The sequence below is a fragment of the Siphateles boraxobius genome, unplaced genomic scaffold (genome assembly GCF_051911475.1).
Source record: "Siphateles boraxobius isolate OS27281-9 unplaced genomic scaffold, OSU_SipBor_1 9, whole genome shotgun sequence".
NCBI lineage: Eukaryota > Metazoa > Chordata > Actinopteri > Cypriniformes > Leuciscidae > Siphateles > Siphateles boraxobius.
The window spans coordinates 7,730,670-7,746,557 of NW_027509219.1; the positions used below are offsets into that span (position 1 = coordinate 7,730,670).

Here is a 15,888-nt window from a genome sequence, read left to right on the forward strand (position 1 = left end):
CTTGCACTGCAGAGGCTTTTTCCACAACATGGAGAAACTAGTTTAAATGAGTGTATTAGTATTTACTAGTATTAGTCGACTAAAACTAGACTAAAAATTAAACAATTCAGATGACTAAAATATAATGGGTTTAGTTCAATTGAAATGCATTCATTTAGAATTTCTCTAAAATGCCCAAACCCATATACTCCCGGAAAAAACATCTACTAACCTTTTAATATGAACGATTTTAAAGTTTGAACATGCAATACATATACAGATTTAACTACTGTTTCTTAAAAAAAATCTTAAAATCAAATAAAACCCCTTTTCCTAAAGTAGAATAGTCTTCTTTCAATGAAAGATATATGCATTCTTTATAACTACTTGCATACATCATTCTTTATTATTTCAAGCAGCAGACATATTTATTTGTATGAATTAAATATAATGAATCCTTATTAAAGCTATTAACGAGCAGTGAATGCTTTTCTCTTTTTCTTTTGTTGCTTGATCAATATTAAGGACACAGGCTGCATTAGGTTTATTACTCACTGTCACTTTAAGACATCGTAGCAGATCCAATTGCACTGATGCACATCCGATACACTCAAAACTGTTTAAGACTTAACCGACACAGTTTACGTGAATACTCTCCAAAACGGAAATTTCAACATAATGTTGTGTATTTGTCCATTCAGACACGAAAGAAAGCTAAATTCAGTCCTCGCGCGCTGTGTGTGTGTGGCTGCACGCTTCGAGTCGGGTGTGTGCGCACAGAAAACTGTGCGTCGTCGTCACTCTTATTCAGATCTATATGACTGCTCTACTCATACTCCCAGACGTTTACATTTTTAATATTTTATTAGGCATGCAGCTCATGTGAACCCGTGTGCCGCTGGTAGATCAGCACGTCCCTACTACAGGACAAATATGCTCATCTACAAACGCAGGACATCAGTTCTGACTGGATCGTTTCACAAATCGTCACTATCTTACATTTTTGTCTAGTTTTTATTCGTTGACAAAAATGTCAATAGATTTTCGTCATAGTTTTTGTCATTCAAAACTAGTTTTTATTTAGTTATCGTCTCGTTTTTGATTATGGTAGGTTGTAGTTACTCGCACATTGTGCTCGTAAATCATTTTTCCGGTTCGCACGGATCGATTTTTAGGGGCATATGCGAGCAAAATGGTCACACTGTGGAGCCCTGGTGGAGTATGAATTGATTTTTGTTTGAGGATATTACACAAGGCACCTTTAAGAGCGGGCTGTTTAACATATCAGACAATGAGAAAAGAGAAGATGGTACAAGATTTACACTACTTACTCTCTCATTATCCACCACCAGAAGCAGTTCCACATAGTGTGTCTGGTGCAGCACTGCCCTCTTTTTCTGTTAGGAAAGACAGAAAGAATTTAGTGTAATTTTCAGCTGTGTTTGCTAAAGTAAGCATCACTATTATTATGATTTTTTTTTACAAATTAAATTCGTATTATTATACCATTAAAAAACTATAATAATAATAATATTAATACAGTTCACAAGGCTAACTGGAGGCTGTTGACAGTTGTGAGCAATCTAATGATGATCAACCATTGTTTGTCTTGTGGATTAAACTATGAACTGGAGAGCATTAATACAGAATTTAACTTTTTTTTAAATGAGCGTGACTTTTCACTTTTTTTGTGATAAAATATGACATTGCAAGTCATCCTGTTTCTAAAATATAAAAGCAGCCATGTTGTCACATACATATAAAGACCTATGCATACGGTGGGTATATGATCACAAAATGTAATGTGTATAAGTGCCTTTAATGTAATAAATTAAATGAAATTATAAAAATTATGTTTTGCTGGAAGAAAAGAAAAACTAGTGGTATTTTGCTTTGGGTGGAATAATTATATTTCTATCTACAGAAAGGCCTTAAAAACTGCTAGATCTGCATACTTTAACTCTTTTAGAAGAAAACAAACCCTAGGTATTTATTTGATAAGAGTGGCAGAATCCTTACAACTATGTGCCTTCTTGGAGAAAAATGGCATCTGCAAGAATGTCCAGTCCGATTTAGATCGTAGAATAGTAAGGCAAGGCAAGTTTATTTATATGGCACATTTCATACACAATGGTAATTTAAAGTGCTTTACATAAGAATGTCTTGAGTGCGTGCATAAACTCACTGTCTCACTTCCCAATCCTCCCAACTTTTACAACTAGACAGCCCTAACCAAAAATACACAGTGCTCATTCAGTAAATGCACAGCTAAATAGATGTGTTTGGGTCTGGATTTGATTGTGACTACTGTTGCAGCACATCTGATCTCTTCTGAAAGCTGGTTCCAGCTGCGGCTGGCATAATAACTATAAAGCGGACCCGCCTTGCTTTGAGTGACCCCACGGTATTTCTAACTGACTTGATCCTGATGATCTGAGTGATCTGTTAGGTTTATATTCAGTGAGCATATCTGCAGTGTATTGAGGTCCTAGGCCATTGAATGATTTATAAACAAGTAAACAGTACTTTAAAATAAATTCTAAACGTAACTACAAGCCAGTGCAAGGACCTGAGGACTGGTGTGATATGTTCAGATTTTCTGGGTCTGCTCAGAATCCTGGCAGCAGCGTTCTGTATGAGCTGCAGCTGTTCTATGTTTTTTTTTTTTTTTGGGAAGGCCAGTGAGGAGTCCATTACAATAGTTCACTCTGCTGGTGATGGAAGCATGAACAAGTTTCTCTAAGTTTTGACTGGTAAAAAAGCATCTAATTCTTGCAATATTTTTGAGATGATAGTATGCTGATTTAGTTATTGCTTTTACACGACTACTAAAACTAAGATTCCTGACTTGATTTTTTTGTTTTTTTGACCCCTAAGTATGCATTCACCTTGAGAACTTCATCTTTGTTTCCATATGCAATGACTTCTAATACTACTAAATCAAATTATGACAGTGTATAATGTTTAAACACTTGAAAATAAACATACACCATCATGCACAAGTATGCTACTGTAACATACTGTACATGCACATACACACTTTCGTCACGCAGTCCAACATTCATTATTAATTATCTGTGTTTTAAAGCTTGTGCAATTGCTCATGTCATTATTGGGATTTGGTGTGACTCACCCTGATTAGATGGCTGCTTTGACTAAAGGTGATGTTGTGGACATGGCTGTCTGTGGATTGCCTTGGTGAAGCTTCATCATCATGGTTATGAAAGTGAGGCGTTCCACAGGTGAGAGGTTCAGTCTCTACATCCTCCAATCGATACACCAAGTGCTCATCACTGGAGGAACCTTCCAATGGTTCAATACCGAAACTGGTGCCCTCGGTGTAGAGAACACCCCTAAGGTAAATACATATCACGCACTTATAAACATATAACAGATTTTGACAAGAAGAGCTTTTGAAACCTGCTAGAAACTTTAAAAGTCAATTTGATATTATCTCTTGGGAATGAGAGAGAAAATGTGTATACAGGATTCCCAAACTTTCTTTCTTCAGTTGAACATAAAAGTTATTTTGAAGAATGTGGGTAACCAAACAGTTGCTGTCCCCAGTGACTTCCATAGTATATGGGGTAAACTATCCCTTTAAGGACAAGGGGCAGCATGTTTACTATTAGGCTGCGGTCACCTGCACGCTTCTTACACACAAACACGCAACTGATTGCTTTCACTTTAGACCAAATAACCAATTGTGTTTATGCAAACCATGTGTGTATTTGACAGTATTAGCACAATCAGATGCAAAAGATAAAGTCCAGTAATCGGGCGCTGTTTGACAGGCTTTTAGTGTGAGTGTGCATATCAGAACAGCATCCAAATGAAATTTTTAACCAGCAAGGCTTTAATGCACATGCAAATAATGAACTTTTGTGATTGCGCTTGTCCTGTGAGTGTACCCCTGCGTTAAAGGTGCAGTGTTTGATTTTTAGCGACATCTAGCGGTTTGGCTGCGAGTTGCACTGAGGGCTCAGCCCACTGCTCACCCCTCCCTATCGAAGAAGCTACCGTGCCTGAAACTGGACAAACATATTGTCGTCTGAGACAGCAGAGAATAGCCAGAGTAAGCCAAGAGTGTGTAAGATTGTCACTGTTTCTGTACCACAGTCCATTATAAACCACATCATGGATAAAGTTTACAAAGCCATAGTCAGGTGAGGATCAAGGGTCTTAATATATAATATAATAATAGTAATCAGCTGATTGTCTCACACACGTAACCAGAAAGTTTCCCCCCACATAGCAAACCCATAATACAGTGAGGGAGAAGAACCAAATGAAACTATGCAACTATATATTGTTTCTAACAGGAAAGTAAAAGTTTAGCTGGCTCAATATGAGCTGTTACTGTGGCTGAGCTGGTTAAAGCCTAAAGCCTTGTTTAAACTCGACGCGTCCGCATGAGCCCAAAGGTGCACGCGGCAAAAATGGCATGATTGTACAGCGCGCGCGCCTCCGCATCCCCTAGACACCATTTACTACACACAATAGGCTTTTTTTCTCTGATTTTGAAAACTCTTCGCGATCGACTTAAAATGCTTCCAAGATCGATGGGTTGGTGATTCCTGTAACGTTACTGTTTTACGGTCAATGACAAGAGTACTAATCAGCTGTCTCACGAACGTGCAGCACATTTATCCCCACATAGCAAAGCCATAACACAGCGGGGAGAAGAACTAAGTTACATGAAACAATCCAACTACATATTTTACACCACTGACAAGGGAAAAGTCACTACTCACGGTGTTTATGGCTAGCTTCTAGCTTTCTGCTGCTTCTCTTTCAAGGTTGTGACAAAACGCGCTCTGTAGCGCTGTTTGTTCGCTGTCGGCTACGGTAGAAACATGACGTCACAATATGTCGACCTTCATAGAAGGGGATTCCCGCGTATATGTAGATATAAATGTCTCATTCTAAGGTAATAAAAACATTACGGTTTATTAAGTAAGTTCTTTATACACCAAATACATTACAAATACAACAAATTCCTTATACACCTAAAACATAGTTATGGATGTCATATTGTATTTCTGTTAATAGTCAAATTTTTTACACATTGCACCTTTAATGTTATGCACCGAGGGCCTGAATGTAGCTTCAGCGTGTGTGTACGCTTGCTACACACAGCCTACGACGTAGCTTTGTGCCGTAGCTACGTCGTAGGCTGTGTGTAGCAGGCGTACCCTTCAGCGTACCCTGACGTCCACCTCTCCAAAAATAAAACAACGCCTCAATTCTACAAGGACGCAAGCGCTGTGATTGGTCTGCTAGAACCGCTCCCTCGGGTTTCACATGCTCCCCCTGCATGTGTAATTGCGCGTCAACGCGGACAATGACGCAGAAGTATAAATGAAAAGCAATGCATTGCCTACAGCGTAGAGACTCTGGTGTAGGTCCGACGCAGAAGTATAAATCAGCCTTAAGCGTCAGCTACACAATGTCGAGTGAACCTAACTATAAAGGAAGTTTTAAAGAAAGAAAAAAAACGTATTTCTAGGTTTTCCGGATTATGGGAACACTCTATATAATGACAAGGGATCCTTTTTCAACACTTTTAAGTCACAATGAAATGGAAGTAGCAATAGTTCTTATCTTCTGTACTGACACATACATCTGAGTGAAACAGATTTAAAATAACTTGGTTCTATCCATTGGTTGTCAATTGGTTGAAGGCAGATCTACATGCACGCTTGCAGTTAATTGTGAGGTTTTAAGTGGACTAAATGAAAAATCCAGCATACATCACCAGGGAGAAGTCTGTTGTTTCACTGAAAGATTTGGTTATGACTTTTTGATTAAACATTATTATTAAAAAAATAATTGTTAATGTTAAAAATTAAATGGATGAATTATTCATAATAAGATTAATAGCATGGATTTAGAAAATAGATGGGGTGATTTTTCATTTAACACTAATGTTAACTTCATATAAAGTTACTGCACCTGTTCTTGTTAGTCTCTGATTAGTTAACATTCATCCACCTGTGTCTAGTTAGTTCCCTCGTTTACCTTGTTTATATATTCTCCCCGTTCAGTTCAGTCCCTTGTCGATTATTGATTGTATGGGCATGTCTTGCGGACACGCTGTTACATTCTGTTAACCCGCTTGTTTCATTAAAACTTATCTCCATTGGAAATTACCTTCATCTGTCTGTTTGATCTGCCAAGCCGTGACAGTTACATATTCCAACCAGAACAGTTACTTCAATTTTATCCATTGGGATTTGACTAGATTGTAAAAAGTAGACTATGATTATGAGATTCATATTTTCTTGCTGCCTGTGTGGCCTTGGATACATGAGCAGAAAAGAAAAATAATTTCAGGGGCAGAAAAAGTATTTATGTTTTGATTAAATATTTTATTTTTTACTAAAATGAATTACAGTATGTACCTTAAAGGCTAAAACATCTTTGATGTGTGTATGCAGCTGTTAAGGTTTTACAGTCCGCATCAGATGTAAAATCTCACCTTAACCCCGAGCACAGGCTGAGTGCTGCAGAAGAGCCCTCCACATCTTCTATGTAACCACTGTAATGACAGTGACCCTGATGGAAAACAGAGAGAGAAAGAAGCCACAATAAATTCCACCAAGAACAAAAATGTAATTTCAAAGACTTGACTAACAAACAGCAACATTCTTGTCATTCTAAAACTGAATTAAGCTCAGTGTTTGCTTGTCAGGGACCAGAACCTAGTAAGAGGGTCTGACAGCTTTACTGTAGGTTCACTAAGGGGCCTCAGTGTGATATAAAATAAGACATTAAAATAAGCCAAAGCAACTAAAAGAAACATTTCTTATTTTAATTTACTCTCTCAACAACAGTTTATTTTTCTTTAAAGAGCCAGAGTTTCCATCGTCTTGAAAAACCTGGATAAATGAGTGTGATATCTAGAACTGCAAAAATTAAATGAATTAAATCTTATAACTCAATTGGAATTTTATTATGAATATACATTTTTCTAATTACTGTATGCCAAGCTTTTTTGTGAATACATTTAAAAAAATCCTTATGTTTTAAAGGGATAGTTCACCCAAAAATGAAAATTCTGTCAGTATTTACTCACCCTCATGTTGTTCCAACCCCGTAAGACCTTTGTTCATCTTCGGAACACCAATTAAGATATTTTTGATGAAATCTGAGAGCTGGATCACTACTCCATACTAGTCCATAGGCTTCTTCAGGGATTGAAACTTGCCAGCCCCGAAAAGTCATTAAAGATGGAAAGTCATTAATCGTTAAAATAGTCCAAGTGACTACAGTGGCTCAATCTTAAGTTTATCAAACGACGAGAATACTTTCTGTGCGCAAAAACAAACAAAAATAACGACTTTATTTCAACTATTCATTTCCTTCTCTCTGGGCCTCGAGTCAGTCCACTAGTGTAATGGCGTAAGCTTCTGTTGTTGTACGTCACACGCATCACCCACATGACCAGCGTCGGCCAATAGTGAGCCTACGTGTGACGTAGCATTACGCAATCACACTATGTTAACTGACTAGAGGCCCACGGAGAAGGAAATGAATAGTTGAAATAAAGTCGTTATTTTTGTTTGTTTTTGCGCACAAAAAGTATTCTCGTCGTTTGATAAACTAAAGATTGAGCCACTATAGTCACCTGGACTATTTTAACGATGTCTTTAATGACTTTTCGGGGCTGGCAAGTTTCAATCCCTGAAGAAGCCTATGGAGGAGTATGGAGGAGTGATCCAGCTCTCAGATTCCGTCAAAAATATCTTAATTCGTGTTCTGAAGATGAACGAAGGTCTTACGGGGTCGGAACAACAAGAGGGTGAGTAAATACTGACAGAATTTTCATTTTTGGGTGAACTATCCCTTTAATGGGACCTAATGCCCCTTGTTACAGCTGTGAAGTTTCAGCCTAAACTCCTACAAAGATTATTTATTATACCATGCCCAAAATGCTCCTTTTTGGGTGGAAGAAAAAACACGCTATTTTGTGCATTTATCTTTAAACTAAAAAAATCGTTTTTTTTATTATTAACCCTCTGAGGTCGGCTATCGCGCCTTATCAGTGCAAAGGAAACTCAAAATACTGATGATTTTGATCTTACATATTAAGTGTTGTACATCATTAGATCCTGATAAGTGTCTATTTTTTTGTGGATACTCACAATAAAAATAAAGTGTTGTGCTTGTCGCCAAATAAAGAAAAACAAACATGATGCCCGTTCTGCCTTCTCTCTGTCAGTTAAGTCCATTCTGAAACGCGTCCGAAAATTAACTGTAATTCCGCGAATACTTGTCATACAGGCACGAGTGTTTTTCCATAATGAAGCTTGAACGCTCTTCTTTTAAATGAATTAATTTATATAAAAAAACAAATATTCTCAGTTTATGTAATCTGTATGAAAAGAGAGAGATGTCAGTCTTTTTCTTTCCAGCTCATTATACCTGATTACGTGTTAATGTGCCACGCCCACGGAGAGCGCGCGGTATTGAAACGCAAATGATCTAAGGCAAGCCATTCAAACATGCCAACGCCCACCAGCTGGATTATAAAACACATCGTGTTCAGTAAGTATCTTACTAGAGCTGTGTACATAGTGTATCCCTACGCTGTGAGGAATAATACTATCTAATAACCCTGGAAAATGTACCAGAAGTGCTGGTAATTTCATTTCGCGGAGCAACGGATCCAGCTGATGTAGTAAGTAATTTATTCTTAAGTGCTTTGTTCTAATCGCGATATTGAATAGTGTCTGACTGTAAACCGCAAAAAGACTGTTTAAATATGAATTGCGTGTCTGTGTGTAGGCTAAATGATGAATGAACGGCACAGACGCGTGCGCGCATTGTTTACTACAGTTATACAGCACGTGTCTGTGCCGTTCATTCACTCTCGCACCTACATTAGTAGACGTTATGTTTACATGAACACATCCAAACTATATTGCTATAGCCTACTAAGATGAGTAAAAATAGACTGAAATATGTTGAAATAAAATGTCTGTATAAGCAACAAACTGCAAATTCACATGTATATGCTAATATATCATACACAATATGTTACAAATATTGTAACAAAGACTAAATATGAATGTTTAGACAAGATTTTGTGATTAGTTTTGGATAGATTATAAAGTTTTGACTGTAAAAAAAGACTACTGTCACATTAAATAGGTACGCTTTTGTTCACCAATTTCTGCTCATAGTTAAATATACTATAGTATGATGTTTTGTCAAAAATAAAGTAGGTATATTGAATTATCAACTAAGATGTTATTATAGTGCTTGTTCCAATATTCAAACTAATGAATCCTTACCTTTTTTTAATACGTATGATAAAATGTATACTTTTTACAAAGAAATACACTTGAAATATTGTTAAAATTGTAATTGTTGTTGTAATTGTAACCTATTTGTAATCAGTTAAAATTTTTAATTGTAAAATATGTATATATAGATAATTTCTTTAGTCCTTGCTTTCTTTGGGACCCAGTGACACACCTGTGTGAAAGGGCTAATTAATATGCAGCTCATTATGTATGTGGCACATTTTCCGGACCTTTGTATAAGACCTTTCTCTTCTCAGATGTGAACACGCCTCCGCGCATATTGCCTTTCCAAACAAAAGGTGTCTTATAAAATTTAAATCAATGTATTGTTTTGTGTAAATGATTAGGCAGATGATTTTCAGATCATTTTGAAGCAAAAATTCTAGGTAACAACACCCATAAGTCAAAAGTCTTGTGAACACATATTTAGTATGTGTTTTGTGGCCTTATTTCAGACACTTTAAGTTTTAGTTTTTTCAATAACCACGCATAAACATTATTCTCTAAAAAATACAAACATGTACATACATGTTGCTCACATTTTACGGTAGCCCAGTTTGTGCTATATAGAGTGAATTTACACCTTTGCCATTAACTTGTTTCTAAATAACTGAAAAAAGCACAAATGTCAGAGCATGTCAGAACACCTCAAGGACCCCAAAAACCCTTAGACCTCAGAGGGTTAAAGTACTAAAATTTAAACTAAAATTAAAATATAAAAAAAACTAATAAAAAACGCTATAAATTAAATAATATAATGGTGTCACGAACAGGTTGTGTAAACACTTGTGTAAACTTTGCAACCACTTAGCAACATCCTGACAACCATTCACCACACACTTTGTGTGCGAATGCAACCACTCACACTTTCTTTAGGAAATATGAAACATTGGTAATGATAATTCTAAACATGCCATTTGGAATAGCTGGAGTCACACAGTGTCTGTAGCCGTGATTTGTAACTGTAGTTGGTTTCTAGGCATTGTGCTTTGGGATGCCAATTCTCCTCTCTTTTCGTTAATTTAGTTGGAGTGTCATTCTCTACATCATTAAGACATATTCCTTTGTTTTCCAGCTTAATACCATGATAGTGATTAGAGTTAAACAGTAAATAGCTTTGTTCTTTTGTGTGTGTATTTATTAGAGGAAAAAAATCTAGTCCACCTTTTGCAGCTAGTTACCCTTATTCTTTTTTGCAAAAACTCAGGAACGCCTCATTTGACCCAGCATGTAGGCTTTCAAACGGCACTTTTTATTGACTCATGGTGTGTATGTAATGGGATGTAATGGGATTCGTAAAACACAAATCCCATTGGACATCATACACAAGTCAGGGATGGTTGACACGCTGATTCCCAGCCGCTGTTATCTTAACGGATGATTCTCCTAAATCTAAACTATTTATATCCCTTTATGAAAAATAGCCTTACTTAATTGTATTGAATGTGAACTCAGAAAACCTTAAGTATATATCATATATATATATATATATATATATATATATATATATATATATACACACAGGTCCTTCTCAAAAAATTAGCATATTGTGATAAAGTTCATTATTTTCCATAATGTAATGATAAAAATAAACTTTCATATAATTTAGATTCATTTTACACACACTGAAATATTTCAGGTCTTTTATTGTTTTAATACTGATGATTTCGGCATACATAGCATATTTCATCCGACCAATAAAAGAAGTGTTTTTAATACAAAAAAAGTCAACCTTCAAATAATTATGTTCAGTTATGCACTCAATAGTCAATACTTGGTCGGTAATCCTTTTTCAGAAATGATTGCTTCAGTGCGGCGTTCAATAACCATGCATAAACAATATTCTCTCAAAAATACAAACATGTACATACATCTTGCTAACATATTATGGTAGCCCTGTTTGTGCTAAATAGAGTGAATTTACACCTTTGCCATTAACATGTTTATAAATAACTGAAAAAAGCACAAATGTTAGAGCATGTCAGAACACTTCCAGGACCCCAAAAACACATTGGACCCCAGAGGGTTAAAACAATAAAAGACCTGAAATATTTCAGTTGGTGTGCAATGAATCTAAAATATATGAAAGTTTAATTTTTATCATTACATTATGGAAAATAATGAGCTTTATCACAATATGCTAATTTTTTGAGAAGGACCTGTGTATATATGTAGTGTTGGGTCTTGCATCTCTCAACTTTCTCTTCACAATATCCCACGGATTCTCTATAGGGTTCAGGTCAGGAGAGTTGGCAGGCCAATTGAGCACAGTAATACCATGGTCGGTAAACCATTTACCAGTGGTTTTGGCACTGTGAGCAGGTGCCAGGTCGTGCTGCAAAATGAATTCTTCATCTCCATAAAGCTTTTCAGCAGATGGAAGCATGAAGTGCTCCAAAATCTCCTGATAGCAGGCTGCATTGACCCTGCCCTTGATAAAACACAGTGGACCAACACCAGAAGCTGACATGGCACCCCAGACCATCACTAACTGTGGGTACTTGACACTGGACTTCAGGCATTTCCTTCTCCCCAGTCTTCCTCAAGACTCTGGCACCTTGATTTCCGAATGACATGCAAAATTTGCTTTCATCCGAAAAAAGTACTTTGGACCACTGAGCAACAGTCCAGTGCTGCTTCTGAAGCTGATAAAATTTATATAAATCTGATACTATATATATATATATATAAATTGTATCAGTTTTAATCACACTTGTATCACATTTAAACTGCTTTATTCTCTTCCTGCTTTAAGTTATGTGTTCATTTTTTTTTCAATGTTTAAACACTTTATCTTATGCCTTGTTTATTAAACAAACACCTATAAATAAATATTTTGTTGGCTATTTTTTCCTGGAAAGTTTAAACCTTGTGTCTCTGTGGTACAAAAAAAAGAACACTTTTCACCCTGTTTGTTTCACCATGACAACCAGCATTACATTTGCAGCAACAATTGCTCAAACACTGATGTGAGTTTATTGGAAAGACTATTAGTCTATTAGACAATTGCCTTGTCGTACACTTTACAGCTCTCCTCCCGATGTGGACATCATGTGCATCAAAAAAGTTGGTGTAAGTAGTGTCAAGTAAAAAATTAAAATAAAATACATTTTAAGTGAACCCTCCACAATGAATTTCACAAATACTGACTGTTCAATAATTACGGAACGCAGCTGTTTCCTGTTCCGTAATAAGGAATACTGACTGTTCAATATTGACATGATGCTGCGGTTTCCTGTTGCGTAGTAAGGAACTGTTATCAGACTTTCATATCACTAGACTCAGATCAGCATTTCACTAAAGATCTAACTACAAGGCATTTCAGAACATTTAAGCAAAAGTAAATGCCCGTTCACCCGGGTCGGCTCTGGAGGCCGCGGTCGGACGCCACAGTCCTCTCCAGCCCCGCCCCCCGCTACACGCCGTGTTAACCAGCACTCTTGAGATGGGCTCCTCAGAGATGGGACTCAGTTCTTTCCAGGAGTTGGTAGCAGGACCACTCCTTTCCACCGGGGGAGGGCCGGAGAAGAATCCTTATTCTCCAAAGAACTGACTCTCTCGTCTCGGAGCACAGAGAGTTCTCGGACGTCACAGAGCGCCGCCCACAAGCCGTGCTCTCCTCGTCCCCCTCTGTCCAAGAGCTGGTTGACACGGCGTGCCGTCCACGGATCGCTTCGCCCCTGTCCCCCTCTGTCGCCAGACCCCTGGCAGAGCAGGCCCCCGCGGGACGACCAGCCTGGTCCTTCCCTGGCCCCCTCTGCCAGGGCGCGGTTGCTAACTGTGCCCCCACATCGGGCCGCTATGCCGTCCACGTCTGGGCCAGTTACTCCGCTTCGCTGCCCCTCAGGGGGGACGCCTGTGGTTCGCATGATCCCGCTGGTTCAGCTCCTGGGAGCCTGGCTAGAGCTTCCCCGTCTGTCCCGCTGGGTCGCGCGGACCATCAGACTCGGCTATGAGAATAAGTTTGCACGGTCTCCTCCCCGCTTGGGGAGTCCGCTCCACTTTGGTCGGTGGCTATGCCCCCATCATGAGAGCAGAGATTGCCACCCTGCTGGCGAAGGGTGCAAACGAGACTGTCCCTCCAGCCGAGATGAGGTCCGGCTTCTACAGCCCCTACTTCATTGTCCCCAAGGAAACCGGTGGGTTACGGTCAATCCTGGACTTGGGCGTGCTGAACCGCTCCCTTCACAGGATGCCGTTCAAGATGCTCACCGCCAAGCGCGTTTTCGAATGCATACGACTCCAGGATTGGTTTGCAGCGATCGACCTGAAGGACACCTACTTTCATGTCTCCATTCTTCCTTGACACAGACCGTTCCTTCGGTTTGCTTTCGAGGGGCAGGCATACCAGTACACGGTTCTCCCTTTCGGGCTAGCCCTGTCTCCTCGCATCTTCACGAAGGTCGTCGAGGCAGCCCTTGTTCCCCTCCGGGAACACGGGGTTCGCATCCTGAACTATCTCGACGACTGGCTGATCCTAGCTCACTCTCGAGATCAGGTTTGCGAACACAGGGATCTAGTGCTCCGGCACCTAGCCCGTCTGGGCCTTCGGGTCAACTGGGAGAAGAGCAAACTCTGACCCGTGCAGAGGATCTCTTTTCTCGGTATGGAAATCGACTCGGTCGCCATGTCCGCGCAGATTACGAGCGAGCGCGCGCAGTCACTGCTGACTTGTCTGAGACAGTTTGAGGGCAAGAGTGCGGGTCATATGTGTATTTTCTAAGTCCCCCCCTCTGGGTTGGCAATAATTGCATATTTCCTCTAAACTATGGGATATGCTCCCCAGTGTACCTTGGTATTCCTGTGCTAGATAGGAGTCCTTCGTCCGTGCCAATCTCACGACAAGGATCTCAGATTTACGCAGGGCACTGGAAGACAGCCGAGAAGGTGGCGTGATTAGACTGGTAACCCCATTCGTCGTCATCCGACGTAACTCGGAGTGACAACGAAAGGGAACGTCTCGGTTACGCATGTAACCCTCGTTCCCTGAGTAGGGAACGGAGACGTTACGTCTTCCTGCCACTTTCCGCTGAGCTCAGTCTTGGCTCCTCAGCGAAGAAACATATCTGCATGTTGCCGGCGTCCTCCTTTTATACCCACGAGGTAAGGCGAAGATACGCTATGCAAATTCCGCAGACCCATGGCATTTCTTTGCCATTGGCTCGTTTTGTAATACTCAAAGTCGATAGGTGTTCTAAGCAAAACCCCATTCGTCGTCATCCGACGTAACGTCTCCGTTCCCTACTCAGGGAACGAGGTTTACATACGTAACCGAGACGTTTTCGCTCGTCCATGATTGCGCATCCATGTTCTTCGAATGGGTGGAGTCAGGGCCAGCGTTGGAGAAAAGAAGGTAGGACCATTTGAATTGTGTATTTTCAAAATCTGCCGGTCGTTTTCCAAATCACATACCCCACTTTTAAATTTTTGGGAATTCAGTTTTTTTTTTTACCCTTTACTGTTATTTTAGTCATAAAGAGAGTTTGTTTTTAATGTTAATGATTAAAATGTACACAAATAAAACAGAAATGACCTTACATTTATTGAGGTAACAAACATCACATTTAGCCTACTACTTTTCAGGTCAAATACTGCATGATGCAAACACTGCACTCGAAGTACTTCAGGTAACAATAAAATATTAATGGTTATGAGTTTTAAATTGTCAGTAAAATAAACAGTAAAATAAATTATATTAGTTGATACAAGTTTAAATAAAAGTCACACTCAGTCGAGCCACACTTGGTCTCTCTCGCGCACAGGTTCCTGCGTGCTTGGTTCCTGATCCTGATCGATTGCTCCTGTCTGCCTAGCTGCCTGCTGTGTTTTGTTTGCTTCGAGGCTGTAAGCTCCGTCTAAGGAGCTCGTATTAGCTCGTATTAGTATTAGCTCGTATTAGCTTTGTATTTCTTTCTGTTTTGAACCATCATTTACTACCATTTCTAGTTGTTTATACTACTAAATACAGCTTAGACAACATCCCAGATTAACCTGACATCGCTAGCTTCCGTTATTGTTAGAACAACACGCTAGTAACTCGCTAGCCTGTTAACGCGCCACCCGTGCGCTCAGTTATTTATTTATTAATTTTTTCTCTCGCGCGCCCGCGCGTCTGAGTTCATAAAAAGCCCAGGTGAGTAAGAATCAGTCAACAAACACTGTGAGTAATGTCTTGTCCTGTTATTGTCACCTGCACTTCATGTTACATGTTTAGCATAGCCTTCCCCGTCGGCAATATAGGGTTTATATGTGATAAATGCAAGGAGACAGTCAGGCTGACGGAGAAGATTTCAGAATTAGAAACACGCATCCAAACTTTAATTGAGGATAGTAAGTGTGCTAGAGCTTTAGATTCTACTTTGGATGCGCCTAGCATAGTGAACTCTTTACATGATTCGGTTCCGGCTGAATTATTGCCTGTGCAGCCAGGCAGATGGGTGACAGTGAGGGATCGCTCTAGTCACAAATCAAAAAACCACTCTTCCGTTCCGATTACCACAACAAATCGATTTGCCCCACTCAGTGAAACACCCACTGAGAATTCTGTTGATTGTGCCCTGGTAATTGGCGATTCTATTACACGGAACGTGAAAATAGG

The 15,888-nt window shown here is 39.3% G+C and overlaps 1 protein-coding gene across 2 annotated transcripts in view; it reads right to left on the bottom strand.

Annotated features, from left to right (window-relative positions):
- Positions 1 to 15,888, bottom strand: part of adam9a (ADAM metallopeptidase domain 9a) — an 81,166-nt gene that overhangs the window by 35,720 nt on the left and 29,558 nt on the right. For both annotated transcript variants that reach the window (XM_077223240.1, XM_077223239.1), the window contains 3 exons: positions 6,461 to 6,537; positions 3,113 to 3,332; positions 1,311 to 1,376 (listed from right to left, as the gene is read on the bottom strand). In XM_077223240.1, coding sequence (XP_077079355.1) covers positions 1,311 to 1,376; positions 3,113 to 3,332; positions 6,461 to 6,537 — 363 coding nt within the window. The remainder of the gene's footprint in view (positions 1 to 1,310; positions 1,377 to 3,112; positions 3,333 to 6,460; positions 6,538 to 15,888) is intronic.